Below are 19,506 nucleotides of genomic sequence, written 5' to 3'. Positions count from 1 at the left end.
TGCTTACTGCTAACAATCGTTGTCAGTGGTGCCATGATGAACTAGGCCCCGCCCACCACTCACCCTCCAGGACGGGATTGGACTGCAGCAGCTGCTCCTTGACCTTGTTGACCTCCTGGCCCTTCCCACACACCGCAGCCACGTATGACATCACCAGCTTACTGGCCTCTGGAAAACACACACACACACACACACACACGCACACGGTCATCAGCATTGTAGGAAAGCGATCTCATGCCATTTTTACCTTGAGGTGATTTACAACTAGGGCTGTTATTACATAATCGTCTAATCGCAATTATTTGACATAGTCGCGATCATTTTTCATAATTGTCATAATCTTTTCCATGTTGAAAAATGTTCATATTTTTTTTTAAGTAAAAAAAATAGTGGAAATAGCCGATCTACAAGCTCACAACACGTCGCGATGCGACACGTTGTGAGCTTGTACATCGGCTATTTTCACTATCAATGTTCTTTTTTATTAAGTATAAAGTTGTCAAATATGTCAGTCATTTCTTTGTATATTTAGGTTATGCGTCATATCTGCCATGTGCAACTTCAAAGCCTACAAGCCAAACAGAAATGTAATTGTCAAGGCCAAAACACAATTAAATTGTTAATCGCAATTATTTGGGTGACAATTAATCGTCATGTAAAATGTCAACTAGCCGATCTACAAGCTCACAATGCGTCACAGCCGGAGCCACGCCGTAGAGCGGCTCTCAGTGCGCAACCAACTATAGACCAGGAATAACTCTTGTGGATCTGCTATTTAAACTGCTTCTGAAATGTGTTTTTATTTGTTGATTTTTAATGGAAATTATTAGATTGTTTGATTTTATTTATGAAATACTTTTGAAAAAGTATATTAAACTCCCCGACCCACTGTTTGGGAAACAGTTCTTTAGACCATTGGTTCTAAAAGTGGGGTTCAGGGACCCCCAGGGGTCCTTGAGGGGGTTCCAGCTGTAGCTAAACGATGGAGAGTTGCTAACCAAATCGACCCTCTTGAGAGTGTAAAATGAAACCAAATTTGGTTTAGTTAGCGCTCAAGAGTTAAATTATTCTTAAACATCAGCATTACTTAATTTACAAGAAGTCTACACAATTAGCGAATGTAGAAGAATTGCTATTTTGATCGATGTTTGCCTGTCATCTCGCCTGTGGTACCAACATCAATACAGCATGGAATTGTGGACAAAATCTTATCCAACAAACGAACATGGGTCTGAGAGGCATCAAATGGTGGTCCGTAACCGTAGCCTGGCGGGGCCTGACGTCATACTGCGTTCACTCACTCATTCCTTCCCCAGTATAACGTCTGGCCTTCGGCCTATGGGCAGCTTGAAAAGTGGGCGGGAGTACTTGCCTTGACAAGACAGACTCCTCTAACCAATCAGCGTAGCAAAACATCTCTCAGCCAGTCGGAAGAACGGCAAACAAACACGTCTTTTCGGCCGATAAACTCCGTAACCGTGGCTCAAATGCAGAATATATAATGGACCTTGATATGAAAAAGGGTTGAAAACCCCTGATTTAGTTAGACCTCCACTTGGGCGACTACCAAGTGTTACTATATAGTACATACCCGTCCAACCGCCCTTACCCCTCCTCCATACAAAATAAAAATCCCCCTTACATCATCCCCCAGGAGAGCCATTTCAGTGTGGGGGTCTGGAGAAGGCAGGCCCCTCCTCATTTCATTCCACACGCCCCAGGACCAGGCACCACCTTGTTTAGTTAGATGGTGGCCATTACCGAATCAGGGCTAAATTATCATCATCATCATCATCATCATCAATAACACTGACTGACTTCACTGGGAACCAACAGGATGCCTGTGCGATGAGAGGAATCCAGTCCCATTACGGGGGCTCTAAGGCCAGCTTTAAAAAAGCCTGTGAGGGAGGCCATTGATGCGTGGTGATGGGAAAAGCGTTCCTTCTCCAAAAAAGCCAGCTTTGCTGGTATGGGAAAAGTTTTTTTTCTTCTTTTTAGACTGACTGGCTGGTTGTATGGTGATGTAAATGATATCTGGGACTTTACTCCTTCCTGTCCAATGAGATGACAGTAATGATGTAAAGGACTTTTCTCCCGTCCAATGAGATGACTGTAAACAATGTCTGGGACTTTCCTCCTGTCCAATGAGATCACTGTAAATGATGTCTGGGACGTAACTCCTGTCCAATTAGATCACTGCAATCCATGGCTGATGAGGTCTGACGTGCCTTGTGATTGGATAGAGGAGGTTTGACCACAGTTTCTGGTAAAACCTTCTTAAACGCCTGATTCACAAACCAGCGCCTGACCGATATACAGTACATCTGTCGTTATTTGATGATTATTATTATTATTTTCGTCACACGGCAGGTATCTGCAATTATGCAGCCGATTGAAGTTAAGTTTGTGTTTATTTATCAAAAGGTTATTCCAACAAGACTTATTTCTACAAGAAACTTGAGTGAGGAAGGTCCGTGACCGAAACGTTAAGCCTTAAGAAAAGTTTCAAAAACTGGTTCTTTTTATTTAATCTAAGTGCCTGCTTGCCCAACACACCTGTCCCTGAGCTGAACTACGTGTGCAAAAAACTTTGGGTTTACAAGTGTTTCTGAAATTATTTTCAAGATTTAGCACTTTTTGTATATACAGTACATATAATGTTTTCCCTTTCTTTTAAATATTTGTAAAAACATTGGTATTAGGTTGTCTAGAACCCTCTGACAATCAGGACTGTGGCATCGGACCCAGACATCTGACACCGGTTGGTCTGGATCCAAACAAAGTCCAAAACACAGTGATTGGTATGATTTGCAGAATACTGCCGTTCGTTTGCACTCAGACGTGTTTTGAGGCTCAGATAAGATGTAAAGATCAAGGAGGATGTTTGTGTTGGATAAAACGTGTGTGTGTGTGTGTGTGTGTGTGTGTGTGTGTGTGTGTGTGTGTGTGTGTGTGTGTGTGTGTGTGTGTGTGTGTGTGTCATATAACGGAGACATTTTCTTTTATCTACTCTGCCATCTCTTTCATGGCTCCTGCAGCCTCTGCTGGTATCTGATACCGTAACTTCCATTTGGATATAAGGCTTCATTCAAAGACAAACCCACGGCTAGACAGCATATCACCAAACCAGAACAAGACCGTCCTACTAGACACAACACAGGTCCAACACATCACAGAGGAGAACAGAAACGCTCATCTAGCCTTCATGAGGAGGATGAGGTAATAATCCAGGAGTAGACTCCAGTCATACCACAGAGGCATGCCTTTTTACTTCGCCTTCCCCTGCAAAGCAGTCTGATGAGGAGACTTACCCAAATCCCTAATAGGGATGCGACGATATGAACATTTCATGTCATGATTATTGTGACAAAAAAAGAAGAAGCAATTTACGATATTATCAATAATCGAAATATCCACAACATCCATTATCCTGGGGTGGAACATTTGCCAAAAAGAAATTAGCAGATCTACAAGCTCACAACGTGTCGCACTGTGATACGTTGTGAGCTTGTAGATCGGCCATTTTTTGGCAAAAAGTTGGTTGAGATTAAAAAAAAAAAAATGTGTATCAAGTACGTTATTTCCAGGTCTGTTTTACCAATTATAGAGGGTTTAAATGGTACCGATATGCAGCTCTGCAAATAAAAGGTGAATTGATCCCAGTGCACGGAGGAGGACAATTTCACGATAAATCCAAATCTCCACAATACGATTATCGTGAGTGTTTTTATCACAATTAGCGATAATAATCCCTAATCCCTACCTTGGCTGCCTGGGACTGCACACCTTTTTTTAAATGAGTGGTTGGTGTGCGGCTTTGCGCTCTTTGATATTTGCTAATAATGGTAGCAAGGCTTCATTAAAGGCCCACTTCACCTCTGGGACAGGGTTAACACAATCCTGAGTTATTTTTGTGTTCAATCTGTGTTTTGAGATATTTTAGTACAGTGGGTGACAAAATTTAGCGTCGCCAAGTCTAAAATGACACCAGTAGACACCTCGTGACACCTAGAGGTACCTCTGTCAAACACGCCTCCAAATTCTTAGCCGCGCCCCCTAGAAATGTGATATTGTATTTCAACGTGTAGTGTGGCTGTTCAGCCACGGGGTGGCGATTCTTCAATATGAGTCGACTATTCGAGTCTATTACTTGTTGGTTACTTGTTATCTCTACCTGCATTGTGAGCTTGTAAATAGTTTCTTTTCTTTTCTGTGAGTTATTTTTGCACTCAAATTGTAATTATTTGTTTAAATGTAAATACAATTGCCTTGCTTAAATGGAGATTGTTTGTATATATTGTTGAAATCAGAGCCAAATGAATCCACAACCCTCAAAATCAACTGAACTTAAAATAAAGGGATGAGCCCTGGCCCCCGTATAATGTAAGTATTATATTATAAGTATTTCCATTTCCACAGGCCACAAATATAAAATACATTATAAACTGTTCCTGTAGTATCAATTTTAAGAGAGAAAGAGAAAGAGAATGTTGTGTATTTTATTCTTATGTTATCTTGTCCGCTTAGTTTGACAAGGCTGAATAGATTAATATAGGCCTATGTTTTATGATAATATTCTAAATCTACAAAGTAACTAGTAACTTAAGTTGTACAAATAGTGGAGTAAAAGCATTAAAAAATATATTTACCCTCCCCTAAAAACGTGACATTTACTACAGTAAAATTATGCCTACATTAAAACCTAAACTTATAGTTATTCCTAACCTTATCCTCAGTAAAAGTAGCGTTTTGACCGCAAAAAAGGATTATAGGATCATGTTATAGGCTACTGATATCCACTGGGTGATTTTACATCAGTATTGTTGTCTTGAGGTTATCTTGTCTGTGGTGGCAGAAAGTAGTGGCTAAGCGGGACGCGAACCCGGGGCGCATGGTTTGAAAAGACAAAACATTATCCACTAGGCCACAGAGTCCACAGTATATCACCACAGGTCATGATAATCCAATGATACTTTTTGCGGTCAAAACGCTACTTTTACTGAGGCTAAATTAGTTCAAAGTAAACATCTCTTAAAATCAGTGGTGGAAAAAGTAGTCAAATGTATTACTTAAATAAAAGTATCAATACCACAATGAAACAGAAACACTCTGTTACAAGTAGAAGTCCGGAATTAAAAATGTACTTGAGTAAAAGTACAAGTAAACATGTGTCTCTTAAAGTCTCAAGTTTGAGAGAGAGAGAGAGAGAGAGAGAGAGAGAGAGAGAGAGAGAGAGAGAGAGAGAGAGATGTTTGTATTTTACTTATGTTATCATGTGTCTATGTCCGCTTAGTTTGACAGAAAAGGAGAGAAGAGAGTTGGGGGGAGGGGATTGCAGTGGACACCTTTGTATATCAGATAGTGAGCCAGTGAAGTGAAATTTCTCCTTTTTTTGGACAGCTGCTCCCCTTGTTAACTTGTATTAGTGCAGGGGTCTTCAACAGGGGGTCTGGGACCCCTGGGGGGTCCTCAGAGTTACTCTAAGGGGTCCTCTAAGTCTTTGTGTGATAGAAAACTTTATATTAACCACTTGAATTCTAGCATCCATATTCTGAGAACTTTGGTCAAAAATAGCAGATCTACAAGCTCACAACACCTCACACTCCAAAGTGTTGTGAGCTTGCAGATTGGCTATTTTCAGCAAATACTTTAGGTGTGGAGGGAAAAAAAGAGCATACTAAGCACAGAGGTTGAGGTACAAAAGGTTGTGGGGGTCCCTGCTTCATCTCTCTCTCAACTAAGGGGTCCTTGATCTGAAAACGTTGAAGACCCCTGTATTAGTGTATTTTTCTTATTGAACTTTTTTTCCCACATGATTCCACAGTAGCTTAAGGTGTCTCCCGAGACTACCCTTCCCCCTCTTCACACCTCATAGCTGGGTCTCTCTTTGCATTGACTCATTTGCTTCAGAACACAACACGCTGTCTATCTGTGTCAAACAACACTGTTAAATGGCTATTTCACTTTAAAAGGCTCATGTCTCACCATAGATATCATGTTTGCTTTTAGTCTCTGAGCACATACACTTTTCTTTATAAACTTTAAGAGAACTTTCAGGTCAACCGTAGCCTATACTCCTATTTTGGTTCAGTTTTGTGAGCTTGTAGATCAGCTGTTTTCACCAGTTTGTTTCCTGGGAAAATGTCTAATTTCCAGAGACTCTGTGGGTTCATTTAGGGGGGTTGTCATTTGTACACAGTCAGAGTTAAGGGGAGAGAGACCTTGAAATTTGGAAGTTTGAGAAGCACTACTGTAGAACATAGTTAATAAAAAATGCAGTGCAAATACAACTTTATTATACATTTTTTGTATAGCCTCCTCTTATCACTTGATTAAAGAAAACATTATTTGATAACTTTTCATTGTGCTCCTAAATTTATTTATATTCTACCAGATGTTTCATGTGCCACTTGTGAAAATACAAAGTGTCAAGACTCGCTTGTAGTCACACCAGTAAATGCAAATACTTGGTAAAACCGGTTTCACTTATGCGCAGGGGAGGGATTGTCCCGGCCTCCCAGAAGGCCAGGACAGAATTGAATCACTGCAGTAAATAGATTTGCCCTCATACCCAGTGGTGGAAAAAGTAATCAAAACATTTTTTTTTACTTCAGTAAAAGTATCAATACTGTAATGTAGAAATACTTTGTTAAAGTACATAATTCAAAATGTACTTGAGCAAAAGTATGAAAGTATTGGCTTCAAAATATACTTAAAGTACCAAAAGTAAAAGCATGACTAGTGATGCATTTTGCATCATATGATGCAGCATGATGCATCATATGATGCAAAATGCATCACGTGTCTGATTGTGTTGATCGTGTCCCAAACAACAATAAAATAAGATCTGGTTGTCCCAGAGGTGAACTGGGCCTTTAAAGGCAGTGATAAAAAAAAGAGAAAGGGAATGACTTGTGAGACAATTTACCTTTTAGACATGCTGGTACAATGTTCTCCAAAGTATAACTGAAATGAACTCTAGTACAGGGGGCTTCAAACCGTTTTGACTCGGGTCCCCCTGGTAAATAACTTTTTCATCCACGGCACCCCTGAATTATACCGTTTTTGATTCGTTTTTTAGAATCTTATGTCATATCACGCTACGTAAATATGTACATTTATCTCCCTAGGATACATTAAGTCACAGATGAATATCCGTTTACAACAGAACTTTATACTTGACGTTTAACCACTTGAAATGGCAGCATTCCTATTCTGGGGGGAAGTTTCACCAAAAATAGCCAATCTACAATCTCTAAGATCTGCTATTTTTGGTGAAGAGAGTTGGGTCAGATGGAAAAAATAACTCATCAATTACAAAGCAAATCAGGTCTTTTTTTGCATTTGTCACATTCCGAAGCCAATAATTTGATTACAATAAATGTACCCCCATTGATTCCGGATGGGGACCCAAATGCATTTGGGTCCCCATCCGGAATCAATGGGGGTAAATTTATTGCGACCGTAGGTCGCATTTACTACCAAAACCTCCACAGGCTGTCCGTGAGTGAGTCAGTCACACGTCACACTGTGAGTGAGTCAGTCCGTCAGTCACACGTCACACTCTTGCCCTGCTCATATCTCCGCAACCGTTGCCCCGATCCATGCCAAATTTTACACACACACTCCTTACCTGCCAAACTACAACCTCCAAGGACCCCCGGAGCTCCAGGGACCCCCAGGTCCCTGGGGGACCCCCAGATGTAAAAAATGACCAAATGTGCTAAACTGACCAAATGACCACCCCAACGGGGCTGCTCACGGGGAATTCCCGGGGACCACCGACTCCTGGTGCTCCAGAACGGATGCAAAAGTGGTGGCGCCCCCAGTGGAGGACCCCCTACACTGCAGCTCACATAAAATGCCGTAACTCCGGCTAGGAGCGACCGGGACAGCCGGGGCCGGTACCTATTCGTCCGCCTTGGCGGCGCGGAGACCCCACCCCTCATTTCTCACATGGCCCTCTTCTAGCGCCACCATGAGGCCCATTCTTGCAAAACACATTTTTGGACACTGCTCCTAAAATTTTTGCCCTAAAATCACGCAAATCGGTACACAGTATGTCTACACTCATCCCATCAACATGAATCTCTCCCATATAGCGCCACCTCCAGGCCGATTTTTAAAAACACATTTTTGGACACTGCTCCTACAGATTTTTCCCTAAAATCACGAAAATCACAACACAGTATGTCTACACTCATGTCATCAACATGGATCAGGAAGATTTTGGAAAAACACATTTTTGCCCTATTTGTGGAGATAAGTGACCTATGGTCGCTTATCTCCCGATTAGGGAGTCTTACTGGTTTGTAATCAAATGTTTGTCTTAGGAATGCGACAAAAAACTAAAAATATAAATGAACTCAAGTCTACATGGTGTGAGTAATCAATATAAAAAAAGTCATTTTAGGGGTGAACTACTCCTTTAAGCATAGAGAGTCTAAGTGGTTAAACTGAAGTGATATTGATGAATTCCAAATATTATCAACATTATTTTGAGGGCTACCATGTACTGGCATCACAGCACCCTAGGGTGCCACAGCACCTACTTTGGGAAACCCTGCTCTAGCCAACCGAAAATATGCTGCAGTCAGCGGCAAAGTAAATCAAGTACGAGCTACAAAGCAACTACCGGATAGACGGATAAACATGAACCCTAACATCCATGTCTAAATGACATACAGTACTTAGTTACACTGTTACAGTTTATACTGTATACACATTACACATACAACCAGGCCTATGCCTGTGATGCACAGCATGAAATGGCTTTGTTGTCGAGTTCAATTTCAAAGCTCCTCTTCAAAGAGATTTGACTTGAGTTTTGCTTTAAATGAGAGAGCATCTAACTCCAATACGTCAACAGCTCCTAGGGTTCACCACTTTAGACCCAAATAGTGTCAACCCACTATTCCCTCCCTTAACATTTTAGCCTAGTTTTTTATTTGTTGATGAAATTGTCAATATATTATAGTCACAGTTTTAGTCATCATAGCTTAGTGTTTATTTTGTTTTTAATTTAGTTTTCGCAGAGACATGCATCCTGTCTGCATATCTTAACACAGTGGTTCTCAACCTTTTTAGGCTGCGACCCCCAAAATATCTTTTTTAACTGGGGACCCCCCACCCTGACGAGCACTAGAGTTGAGGCATTACATTTTGTGTAACACACGAAAACAGCCGATCTACATGCTCACAACGCCTTGTGAGCATGTAAGATCGGCTATTTTCACAATTTCTACCTCTCTAAAGCCCCTTTTCCACTGACATGGCCCCACACCACATCACTCCACACCGCCCCCACTTGTGCCAGCTTTTCCACTACAAGGACCTGGGTAGAGTGGGTGTGAAAGTGGTACTAAATGTGGGTACTAAAAAGTATCCAATCCAGAGTAGGTCTGAGCGAGGCCAAACAGGGCGAAACACTTCATAATGACTGATCACTCACTGACTTTTCATTTAGACTACCAGGATATAGTTGTAATACATGATAATAGATTCTATTGTGTTATAACCACTACTATAATCTATAATATTGTATTATAGTTATCATAGTAATACAGTAATACTTTATAGTGTATTATAATCACAGTTACACTCACAACACTCAGTTATTCGTTATGTGAAAGTCCTATGATGTCTATGACATCTGACATCATACCCTTTTATGCCCATCCATGGAGATCCCTGTCTGTAGAACCAGCCACACAGATACAGGCTGTCTTGGCCATCTGTCTTGGCCATATATGGATTCTGTTAGTGTGGTATGTGGCCGATGTGGCCTCCATATATGGGTAACTGGTCCGATATACATCACTGGCCAGATGGCCAAGAATTGGCCATCTATATATATGTTACAGTTAGTTTGAGATTCAGTTAGATTGAGACCAGAAGCGCTCGTTGTGTGGCGCAGGGCGGAGCAAGCGTTGGCTTTGGTCCCATAGACTGTAGAAAAATATGGACAAGCGAAGCCATTGGTTTCTATGCAGCGCAAATGGCCCTTTCTACCCTTGGAATGGGTGTCGCTATCATAGAATTGTAAAGGCATCAGAGATGCTATTGGCTGCCAACAGTCACGTGCAACGCAGGGATACATGGGAGAATGTGGTCGGAGCCTCCCGAAATACAGCACACGAAGAAGAACACAGCCGGCTGGTATTAGTTTAGTTGCCCCCCCCCCCCCCCCCCCCCCCCCCCCCCCCCCCCCCCCCCCCCCGCAACTTTATCATTTATTTTAAAATACATTGGACCACATTTCAACAAAACGAATATGATGGTGATTGAAAGGCAATTTTTAACTAGCGATAGGAACCATACAGTATTCATGAAAATGTTAATTAAGGTTAGAAAACGAAAGGGGAAAATGAATGGGATCCAATGGTGGGCAATTCTTTTTGCGATCGGCCGGGGGGGAAAACAGCGCAACTAGCGGCCAATCATAGGAAGTTTTAGTTCCGTATTGGAGTCATTTTAAATCGGCAGAACTATGCCCCTGTTTGGTCCACACACGCTTTGATGTGCCAACAACGGAGCATCTGCAGGATAGCGCCTTACCCCACGGAGGTTAGGGTTAGGGTTAGGCATAGTTTTACTGAGGTTATGGTTAGGGTTAGGCATAGTAAGCTAATGGCTAAACACAGTTGAGCTAGGCTGGTAGGTAAACAAAGAGGGGTCGCAGACAAGTGACGTCACCGACTACACAGTGAATGGCTGTGTTGTCACCATCTTGTGGTGATTATGCAGAATTACACAGGTGTGTTGATAAGTGACTATCAAAGTGAATTAATTGATCAGGTGGTGGTAGGGGTGTGTGGTGAACTACAAAACGAGCACTCCTACCCCAATATAACTGAGTTACCCAAACTAACTCCAACATATATATATACACAGTAAATGTCCATGGTGTTGCTCAGATGGTTTCTTACCCGTCTTGCCCGCACCGCTCTCCCCTGTGATCAGGATGCATTGGTCCTTGTCCTGGTCCCTCAGTGAGCGGTAGGCCTCATCTGCCAAGGCATAACTGTAACACAAGAGGACAGCCACAGACACACATTAACCTTCCATGTGTTAACTGCAACACAAGAGGGCAGCCACAGACACACATTAACCTTCCATGTGTTAACTGCAACACAAGAGGACAGCCACAGACACACATTAACCTTCCATGTGTTAACTGCAACACAAGAGGACAGCCACAGACACACATTATCCTTCCATGTGTTAACTGTAACACAAGAGGACAGCCACAGACACACATTAACCTTCCATGTGTTAACTGTAACACAAGAGGACAGCCACAGACACACATTAACCTTCCATGTGTTAACTGCAACACAAGAGGGCAGCCACAGACACACATTAACCTTCCATGTGTTAACTGTAACACAAGAGGACAGCCACAGACACACATTAACCTTCCATGTGTTAACTGCAACACAAGAGGACAGCCACAGACACACATTATCCTTCCATGTGTTAACTGTAACACAAGAGGACAGCCACAGACACACATTAACCTTCCATGTGTTAACTGCAACACAAGAGGACAACCACAGACACACAACAACTCATTTACTGCCACGATTAAAAATAGACTTTCCGGGTTGCCTGCCACGATATTCTTTTAACGTGGTCGCGTGCGTTTCCATAATTCATCCTATTGTTCCGGACCTTAGCAGCAGTGTAGCTAGCAGTGTTTACAATGGAATGGGCGTGTCTGAACGGTATTCTTTTGACTCTACATGGTTCTCATCGTGGTACAATGCTTATCTTCTCTGTATCGTTAAAATTTTAGCCCAAAGACAGCGCCCCCCGTTGCCAACAAAGGGCATTTTGGTATTGCATCTGAAATGGCTTGGAATTAGACACAGAACATGACATTTAAATATCCGAGTGGTTGTTTTGGCTAAAACCTGTATAAATCCGTATTATGGACTAATATTTATATAAAGTATATATTTTGAGAAGCATGGTGGGGCCCTTTTAACTGCAACACAGACCAAAACAGTGAGTTGTCTTTGCCTATTATTATTATTATTATTGCCTGCCTTGTGTTCATAATTCATTGCATGTTCAGGTGTGCCCTGTTTCCCATGGCCACTCTCTCTGTCATGTCACGTCAACATCAACGTCAGGCACAGCAATAGAAATACAGGAATATTCTGTAGAGTCTGATTTGAGTTTCGCCCCCCCCCCCCCCCCCCCAAAAAAAAAAAAAAAAAAACCCTGCTGGATTCATTTTCCAGCGTGTGTTGTTTTTTGAGCGGTGGTCACAACGCTCCTATACGTGGCCGTGTGTGTCTGTCTGTTTGTCTGTCTGTCTCCGTAGCCTGCCCTGCAGTAACCTTTTCTGACCACACATGTTAAGGGAGGGGCGCTGTTGTTCAGGATAGGCCAGGCACACTCACACACAAACACACACAGGGGACACACACACACACACACACACACACACACACACACACACACACACACACACACACACACACACACACACACACACACACACACACACACACACACACACACACACACACACACACACACACACACACACACACACACACACACACACACACACACACACACACACACACACACCACCGCTCAGTTCACACCACCGCGATTTTTAGGGGGCAAATGAGGAGATAATGGGGTAGCAGCAAGTTCAGATAGATTGCCGTTCCTCGCCACATTGCTGACTAGCTCTGATCGATAGCACATGGTGTGACAGAAACTGGGTCGCATCTGTGGGACAGCCACTGGACTTGCTCGGGTGACTTTCAGCTTTATATAGCCTGCTGCTGGCCGGGCTGGCTCGCCACCGGGCTTTGGCTTTTAAGAATGAACTCCCAAAAATGATGCAAGTGAAAACCTTTCCAATGAAAAGTGGAAACTGCTGTCCGCCATCTGCTCCTCGTATAATAATTGTAACAAAAAGGTCAAGTTGTCTGTGTGCTGAAATACGGACACACACCCCTGGAGAATCAATCAACAGAAACAAATCGGTGTCGTCAGGCAATGGTTGATGTCAGCACAAATCACGTTGTTAGCCAACGTGTTCCCGTTGTGTACGAGGTTAGGCCAAGGCTCGGTCAGTGAGAGATAGTCTGACAGGGAGGATGACTGTCATGTCAGACGAAGAGAGAGAGAGAGAGAGAGAGAGAGAGAGAGAGAGAGAGAGAGAGAGAGAGAGAGAGAGAGAGAGAGAGAGAGAGAGAGGGGTGTAAAGTAACTACAGTAAGTACACTTACTGTACCTTTTTATTTTATTAGAGTATTTCCCATGTTCAATACTTTATACTTCTACTCAGATGTGAGCACAACAAGGCAAGCTGATGGCTGATAGTTTTCGGCTTGTGTACGGTAACTAACACATTGTCGTCTACCTATTCGCCAATCGTCCTTGACTTGAACGCTATTTATGCAAAAATAAATAAATGCATTAAAATAAATGTGAAAAAAGAAGAAGAAAAAAAAAGAGTTCACACTTTTGATGTAATGATTGAAACATTTTGAAAGATGCTTATAAAATGACCACGTTTCTGATAGTATTTAATGTAAGCGGTCAAAGACAAAGGACAAAATACAAGTCCATTGTCACACTTTACATTCCAGGACAGTGACCCAGTGGGGGAACTGGGACAGATTGGAGTCCCCAACAATGAAGATTAGCACCGTCCAACAATGAAGGACTTGCCATTGTTCTCATCTCTTTAAGCAGAAGTATGATTGAGGAGGGGAGGCCAGCACTGACATGGTGACTCCTTATAGAGCAGGGGTCTTCAAAATGGTAAATGGTGCATTTATATAGCGCTTTTATCCAAAGCGCTTTACAGAGATTGTTCATTACATTCACCCATTCACGCACACATTCATACACCGGTGGCGGAGGAAACCATGCAAGGCACCAACCTGCTCACCGGGAGCAATGTGGGGTTCAGAGTCTTGCCCAAGGACCCTTCGACATTAACTCAGGGGGAGCCCGGATTCGAACTGGGAACCCTTCGGGAACCCTTCGTGCTCTAATAACGGTTTCTCTACCCCTGAGCTATGCTGCCCCACTTCAACAGGGGTTGTTTTTTGTTCATATATTAACTAAGAACTTGAACCCCTATTCCGAGAGATCAGCAGAAAATAGCCGATCTACAAGCTCACACCACATGTAGATCGGCTGTTTACGGCAAAGAGGTTTGGTGTAAAAAGTAGGTCGGGAGTGGCTTATTGTCGGCATCAGCCGGTAACACGCGGGACTCTGGAGCCTGTCCCCGTTACAAAGCGCTAGACCCCTGGGAGATGGATTGCTGAGGTGGAGTGCCACACCTACTGCCATCTCCCAGTACAGAGAGTAGTCAAGAGTAAGGCTCTTATGTACAAGACCCTCATGGGAGGAAACTTCAGGGTTAGACTAAGGTTATACTGTACAGCTCTTTACGGTTCACTTTTGGCAGGCAAACAGTCGTCTACACATCACTGCTGGCAGGGGTGTCGCACCAAATGCTGGGCCCTGGGTACAAGGATTCACTCACATTGTGTGCTTTAACTTTTGAAAAATAGCAAATATACAAGGTCGTAAATCTGCTATTTTTGAAAAATCGTGAAAAAGTCTTCTAAGGTTCTAAGGTTTTTTGATGTTTCCATGTCAGTGGTGCTAAAACTGGACCCACGGACCCCCATCTCAAAATATTTAGTTCCAGGGACACCCCAGAAGCAAAATTTAAGTTACAAATGTTAGCTTAAAAACTAATATATCCAAAGATTTGCACGCATTTTCACGACTTTTCAAAAATAGCAGATCTACAAGCTTGCAGCGCGGCACTCGGTGCCGCGCTGTGAGCTTGTATATGTGCTATTTTTCAATAGCTAAAGTATAAAATAATTAGGGCCCCTCCACCTTGGGCCCTAGTAACTCAGTCCCACTCCCCCGCCCCCCTTGTGACGCCCCTGACTGCTGGAACAGAACTCCAGCTCTCTCCGTGAGACTGAGAATTAGCCCGATGGGTCTCCTGCCCCCCCCCCCACCCCCCCCGGCTGTACTTCGACATTCATTACTCAGGAATTTTTTCCAGAGCCACCACTAATAATAGCTGCGATTGTGGAGGAAATGTTGCATGTAAGTCGTACGTCCCCCCCTTTTTTCTGCGCATCGCAGGACTCGACACCCTCGCTCTATTAAAGAGAATAGGATTATAACTTAACTTTTTTCTGTGTTTCTTACATTCTGACATTCTTATACAGAACGTCCCCCCCCTTGTAGATTGTAGATCTGCTATCAAACATATAATTTTCCGAATGTCTGTCTGAGTGAGTGTCTGTCTGTCTGTCTGTCTGTCTGAGTGAGTGTCTGTCACAGCGTTTCTCCTCAGTGGCTGGAGCAATTGATCTGAAATCGCATCACCATTAGCATATGAACACACCTGACATAACTGTGAAGTTTGTCACCTTCACAAATTATATGCCGTATATTAGCATTTTTATGGTGTATCTATATCTATTCTGCATCTAGCATGAGGCATATCTATTCTGCATCTAGCATGAGGCAACATGTTTAACCAGCTCTCTCCGTGTGTGTGTGAGTGTGAGTGTGAGTGTGAGTGTGTGTGTGTGTGTGTGTGTGTGTGTGTGTGTGTGTGTGTGTGTGTGTGTGTGTGTGTGCGCGCGCAGGCGGGGGGGCGGGGGTGGGGGTGTCTGGCCCTGTTACAGATGTTGTCCAAAAATCATGCAGATCGGTACACAGTATCTCTATAGCCATTAAACGAAACGGGTATTTCTTACATTGATGCTCCTAAATATTATCATGCAAGCACCAGTTAAAGTTACTTTCCATCCCTCATATACTGTGTGCACAGTGCACATCCCATAACCCACACACTGCACATCATTTCGGAGCTCATATCTTTGAACGGGTAAGGGCTAGTATATATATATTTTTTTAAAATCATGAACATTTGTGCAACTCTTTGAACGTATATATTTTTTAAGCAAAGATTTTTAACGCAAATCTCCCAATCTCTTGGTCCCTAGAACAAAATATTTTGAGATGGGGTTCCGGGGGTCAAATACATATATAATTCTAGGGGTCCTTGACATTCAAAAAAAGTTTGAGCACCACTGATATAGAAACATGTTTTTCAGAAAACTGTTAAGATTTAGAATACTTTTTAAGGTATTTTTCAGGTAAGAAGTGCTTCCTGAGTGAGTGAGTGAGTGAGTGAGTGAGTGAGTGAGTGGTCCTCTTTGATGGGGGTCCTCACAGGAGTCTTTGTCAAATAACATCCCTGCGTTGGACATGTCATTACAGCTGTAAAGATCTTCAAACCTTTCTGAAACAGCGGAAATTGCAACATGGCTCGGCAAACAGATTGGCTACTTTCGCGAATTCATCGTACTGCAAATCATACTGTACAGGGCCTTGAGTGTTTAACGTATCTCTCTATCTCTCGAGTAACCTCAGCTTTCAGTCAAAAGTATGTGTTATTTTACCAAGTAACATGTTCACAATCCCCATCATTACATATAGTCATAGCAGTGGCAAGTACAACACAGTTTTTGGGGTAATTGTGGAAGAATGCATCAAAATATCACTCCCAAGTAATTTGGCTTAATTCTTTGCCTGTGGCGGGAGGGGCACTCTAGGACCCTAAACTCTGCGAGTAATGCCATTAATTGCGCAATTATACGCACTAAGTTACCTGGACCGGACTGCAGAAATGCTTGACACCCGCATATATTCCATGTTCTTTTTACACGCTACACGGTTTCTTAGAACTTTAACCCAAGACCTGGAAAGCGACCATGTAGCGTTAGATTTTGACCAATTTAACCATTGTTTTATAAAAAGGAATCACGAAAAAGTAAAGGAATACGTCTCAAAGTCACGTTTCGCCCCGAAATTCAGGCAAAGTGTTGTAGTCGGAAATGAAGCGAATTGTGGATGTATATTATGTGGCATTTCAAAAACACCGTTCTGATTAAGAGGAACACATCAGCATTCATAATCCGGGGAGACACCACCAAGTTCGTGGCAAACGGATGCAAGCTGCAGACGGAGGCGACGAGAGGGGATAAATCCAACAGTGGTGTCACTGCGACCACAGGGAGAGAGGAGCAGAACATCATCTTCTGGAAGAAGAGCGTAATCATCAGACTGAGCTGAACTACGGCTGAACCGTGACGTGAGCAAGAAGCAAAGATCCTCGTAAGGGGGGACGAGAGAGCTGAGAATGTTAGAGAGGCAGGGGCTGAAATTTCTAAAACGCGTTGTGAGCTTGGAGGTCTGCTATACACAGAGGGCACTTCTTTCAGTGTGCTATACACAGAGGGCACTTCTTTCAGTGTGCTATACACAGAGGGCACTTCTTTCAGTGTGCTATACACAGAGGGCACTTCTTTCAGTGTGCTATACACAGAGGGCACTTCTTTCAGTGTGCTATACACAGAGGGCACTTCTTTCAGTGTGAGATACTGCATTCAATTTCAGGAGAGTTTGGACAAGGCCATTTTCTTGAATGCTGCCTTCAGGTATGGATGGCATGGAAGGAGGGCATTGGCATTTCTTTCACCACAGTAAAAACTGCATTCATGGTCTGGAGAGGGCACTTTTTACAGACTGATAAAAGGGCAGTGGCTCAAGCCCCCTTTGATGTCTATGTGTGCACGTGCCTGAGAGAGAGAGAGAGAGAGAGAGAGAGAGAGAGAGAGAGAGAGAGAGAGAGAGAGAGAGAGAGAGAGAGAGAGAGAGAGAGAGAGAGAGAGATGCAAGACAACTTAAATTAGGGGGTCAGATTGGAACCCGGGACCTTACGCTTACTGGTGGTCTGTGCAGCAGGCACCCTGGGGAACTCCCTACAATTCCGGGTGTTTCGACTTGATTCCGTCTAAACACTAACATTTAACTTCACTTTAACTTAACTTCACTACGTCTAAACCCAACCCTAACCTCACACACACTATGCCTAATCCTAACCTTCGTCCACTTTTCCACCATCATCTCATCTCATCGCCTGCTATCGCCAGTAGTTGCCGGGTTCCATTGACAAATAACGCACTTCTAGAAAATACGTCCGACCGTCGCCCACTGTTAAAACACACCTTATTCAAAAGACTATAGCCATGTTTCCTATATAATATATATATATATATATATATATATATAGACTACAGCCATGTTTCCATAAGCTTATTCGAAAATAGGAAGCGAATTATCAGAAATTCGCATTGAGACAAAGCAAATTTAGCCTGTTTCCATTTGCGGGTGTCATTCGAATTAGCGACGCATGCATGAGTTGATCGGGCTGATTTTTTTCAGACCGAACCGAAACGTGAGCACTGCACGACTGCTGTGACTCGATCGCTGCACACTCATCCTGCAAGTTTCAGCGTCCTCTGGAAGGTGGCCGATCTGCAAGCTCAAAACGCGGCACGGAGACGCGGATGCGAGCTGCTGTGAGCTTGTAGATCGGCCCAGAACGTCATAATGTATTCGCATTTATTGTCTGACCCGTTTCCATTCTCTAATGCGCATTTAGTTTGTTCGATAACGCCTCAAAATCCACCTCCTCCAAGCCGATAAAGGTTTTTGCGGATAATGAAAGTTTATTCGAATTTTGAAGTGTTTCCAATTTCCATAAAAAGATTTAAGCGCAAAAGGCTTAATGCGCATTAAGAGGCTTTATGGAAACGCCACTTATGACTAAACTAAATGGAAATATGCTGTCAAAATTAACACTGGTACTTATTAAGTGCACTGCAGTATACACCCGTCCCACCAATCAGACTACTACTACAGTAACAGTAATCCATCTCTGAGTGGCTTCCCTTGGCTGGGAGAATGTGGTCATGATGTAATATGGTGTGTGGTGATGTAAAATGATAACACGTAGTAAACCTCCTTTGTTTTTAGTTTCTTTTTTTCTGTATTTCTATTTTAGTCATGAGGACGATGAAGATATACATATTGATGCACATGTATAATAAAAAAATGTGCCATTCATAAGATGTACAAATATGAATACAATGTGTGTGTGTGTGTGCGTGCGTGCGTGCGTGCGTGCGTGCGTGCGTGCGTGCGTGCGTGCGTGCGTGCGTGCGTGCGTGCGTGCGTGCGCGCGCGTGTGTGCGCACGAGTAATTGTTAACTGAAACTAGCACAATGCCCAATAATGTACATTAGCTTGTGAAACAAAAGTAGACACTCATTCAAATAAACAGTCTGAAACGGGAACTTTTCATGTGAGCAAAGTTGGTTTGATTTCAACCATTGCAGGAGTCGCCTAAAAAGACATTACCATCCGTCTCTAGTTTTAGAACGTAGGCAAAGAGTTCCAGAGGTTTGAACTCCTTCACTGAGAAGGCAGACTGTCCAAGCGAGATCATGCAACGTGGGGACAGTACAGTCCAGCCACAATGTGTTAAAGCTGGTGTAGTTGCTCTACCACAGTGGTCCTCAACCTGTGGGTCGGGACCAGGTTGGGGTCCCCAGATGATTAACTGAATGTGCAACA

At 43.0% G+C, this 19,506-nt stretch overlaps 1 protein-coding gene across 1 annotated transcript in view; it reads right to left on the bottom strand.

Moving 5' to 3' along the window:
- Positions 1-19,506, bottom strand: part of myo1b (myosin IB) — a 171,322-nt gene that overhangs the window by 76,902 nt on the left and 74,914 nt on the right. Inside the window, exons 4-5 of the mRNA XM_080753508.1 lie at positions 10,932-11,026; positions 64-168 (exon numbers count right to left, since the gene is read on the bottom strand). Coding sequence (XP_080609634.1) covers positions 64-168; positions 10,932-11,026 — 200 coding nt within the window. The remainder of the gene's footprint in view (positions 1-63; positions 169-10,931; positions 11,027-19,506) is intronic.

Source organism: Nannobrachium achirus, assembly GCF_963921795.1.
Source record: "Nannobrachium achirus genome assembly, chromosome: 22".
Lineage (NCBI taxonomy): Eukaryota > Metazoa > Chordata > Actinopteri > Myctophiformes > Myctophidae > Nannobrachium > Nannobrachium achirus.
Note: the sequence above shows the minus strand (reverse complement) of the source record. Positions and strands in the feature narration are given on the sequence as shown.